Source organism: Aptenodytes forsteri, unplaced genomic scaffold (genome assembly GCF_000699145.1).
Source record: "Aptenodytes forsteri isolate BGI_AS27 unplaced genomic scaffold, ASM69914v1 Scaffold34, whole genome shotgun sequence".
NCBI classification, from domain to species: Eukaryota; Metazoa; Chordata; class Aves; order Sphenisciformes; family Spheniscidae; genus Aptenodytes; species Aptenodytes forsteri.
The window spans coordinates 429492-431685 of NW_008795038.1; the positions used below are offsets into that span (position 1 = coordinate 429492).

The 2194-nt window shown below is 62.2% G+C and overlaps 2 protein-coding genes across 2 annotated transcripts in view; one reads left to right on the forward strand and one right to left on the reverse strand.

Moving 5' to 3' along the window:
• The window catches only part of SGSH (N-sulfoglucosamine sulfohydrolase), a 3392-nt gene extending 1278 nt beyond the window's left edge, over window positions 1-2114 (reverse strand). Inside the window, exons 1-5 of the mRNA XM_009276824.1 lie at window positions 1821-2114; window positions 1468-1573; window positions 750-900; window positions 324-480; window positions 1-80 (exon numbers count right to left, since the gene is read on the reverse strand). Of these exons, the coding sequence (XP_009275099.1) occupies window positions 1-80; window positions 324-480; window positions 750-900; window positions 1468-1573; window positions 1821-2114 (788 nt within the window). The remainder of the gene's footprint in view (window positions 81-323; window positions 481-749; window positions 901-1467; window positions 1574-1820) is intronic.
• A 13-nt stretch (window positions 2115-2127) lies between these two features.
• SLC26A11 (solute carrier family 26 member 11) overlaps window positions 2128-2194 on the forward strand; it is a 9310-nt gene continuing 9243 nt past the window's right edge. Inside the window, exon 1 of the mRNA XM_009276825.2 lies at window positions 2128-2171. Within this exon, the coding sequence (XP_009275100.1) occupies window positions 2128-2171 (44 nt within the window). The remainder of the gene's footprint in view (window positions 2172-2194) is intronic.

Genomic DNA, 2194 nt, shown 5'->3' on the forward strand with positions numbered 1-2194 from the left:
TGGACCATGCGCCCTATGGTTGTGTACTGGGCTGCCAGATCCGCCCGGGCAGCCGGCGTGTCTGGAACAAAGTAGGGGACCTAAATGGAGAAAGGGAAAGCGGCACATGGCAGCCATGGGGAAGGAGGTCGTGGGTACGTCAGGGTGGCCTTCACCAGCTCTCGCCCTTAACGCTGACGGCAGTGACTGAGGTGGGGGCCAGCTTGCAGCCGCCCTGGCTCCAGCGGAGGCTGGTGTCGCATGCAGCCCCCATATGGCCCCGCGCAGCCCCATGTCGCCCCATGCAGCCCCATATAGACCCATGCAGCCTCACAGGCTCCCACCTGCACTTGCTCTGGGCGGTAGAGCTGTGGTTTCCAGTCCGGGATCCAGCCCATGCCACTTTCTCCGTTGCCGAATTTCTCACAAAAGGCCCCGTATTGGGGCTGGGAGTGCCCACAGCGGTGGGGGTCGTGGAAGGCGACATAGAGGAAGAAAGGCCTAGAGATGGAGAGGGTGGAGGTGGGGTGGTGTAGCAAAGGGCTGCCCACGTCCTCTGAGAACAACCCTGGGCTGTGCAGGGGTGAGCTGGTGTCAGCAGGAGGACTCCCACCTAATCTGGGCTTCTGAATATGGGGTGACCCAGAGACAAGGTGTCCCTTCCTAGTTGTGACCAACTGGGACATGGAGACGTCTTCAGTGAGGCCGGTTTCCCTCTCCGCTCCCATGCCCCCTCGCAACCTGCCCCGGGGACACAGGGTCCGTCTCACCTCTCATCCTGGCTCTGCAGAAACTGCCGGACGAGCGCTTTGATTCGAGTGATGTTTCTCCCAACCTGCAAGACCGAACTGTTCTCCTCTGTGTAGGCAAAGTCGAAGGGGTAGACAGCCTCGGGCCCAACATGCTTCTTCCCAATTATCCCTGCAAGAACGCAGACATGCGTTGTGTCAGGAGCAGTGGGGAGCAGGGGCTAGGACGCTGGCTGCTGCTGCTGTCTCCTCCCTGGGGGATGATGCAGATCATTTGCTCCAGCACCAACTGTGCTCAGCAAACGCTGGTGAAAGTGGAAGATGCTGCTGGCTTCTCCAGTCATTTCTGCCAGCTGCAGAGGCAATTCCACATCTGCTTGGAAAACGGGACCCACCCAGGGACCACACTGCCCCAGGTCACAGGCGTGGGTAAGCACTAGAGCAGCTGAGCAGCTGAGGTGGAAGTTTGGGTCAAGCATGAGCCTTGTGTGAACCTGGGAACCGGGAAGGAGCAGGATGAGGAACAGAAGTGAAAGTAAGGTGTAATGAGGATGGTAGAGGAGCAGCGGTGGGGGGAAGCGAAGCAAAACCCAGGTGTCAGCACAGAGCATGGGCATGGGTCCAGTCGGTGCTGTCTAGCTTGCAGGTGGGTTAGCCGTCAAGCTCTCTCAGCCGATGGAGTTCGGTGCACAGAGGGGGGGCGTTCCCTGCCCGTGCCACTTGCCCTGGGCTCCCCTACCTGTTCGGACGTGTGCTTGGCTGAGCAGCCGGGGCAGGCTCCGCACGCCGTCAAAGGAGTTGAAGTGGTGCACGTCCTGGTGCAGCCCGTACATCCCATTCTGATGCTGCAGGCGGGGGGAGACAACACGGTTGGACGATGCCTGCCAGCCTGGCCCCAAAACAAGTCCAGCCGTGCACCAAAGTGTGTGTGCATGGGAAGCAGGTCCCAGGGGGCAGGGGAGAGAGTGGGTCAGTGGGAATGGGGATATTGCCAGGTCCTGTGACCATGCTGTAAGCACACCCGCTCTGGTCATCCCTGAGTGCCCACCGCAGACTGGCAGCCCCCACCCTGGCACGTGCGGGTGCCCCTACCTGGGGTAAGCCGGTCAGGATGCTGGCCCGGCTGGGGGAACAGCTGCTGACAGAGGTGAAGGCGTTCTGGAAGACCACACTGCGCTGGGCCAGCGCGTCCAGGTTGGGCGTCTGGATGGCCGAGTTGTTGTAAGCGCCGCTCTCAAAGCCACCGTCATCTGCTGCAGCAGGAGGGGTGCGGGGTGAGCCCTGCAGCACCAGGCCTGACCCCCGGTGTGTCCCTAACCGTGCGGGGGGACAAAGCCCAGGGGACACTAATGACGCCGGGCTGGGGCGTGATGCTGTGGTGACCATCCCAGCAGAGGGGATGCAGCGGGACCCCCGGGGCCGTCCCTCCCCCGTCCACGGGACGCCCTGAGCGCCGAGCCCCGGGC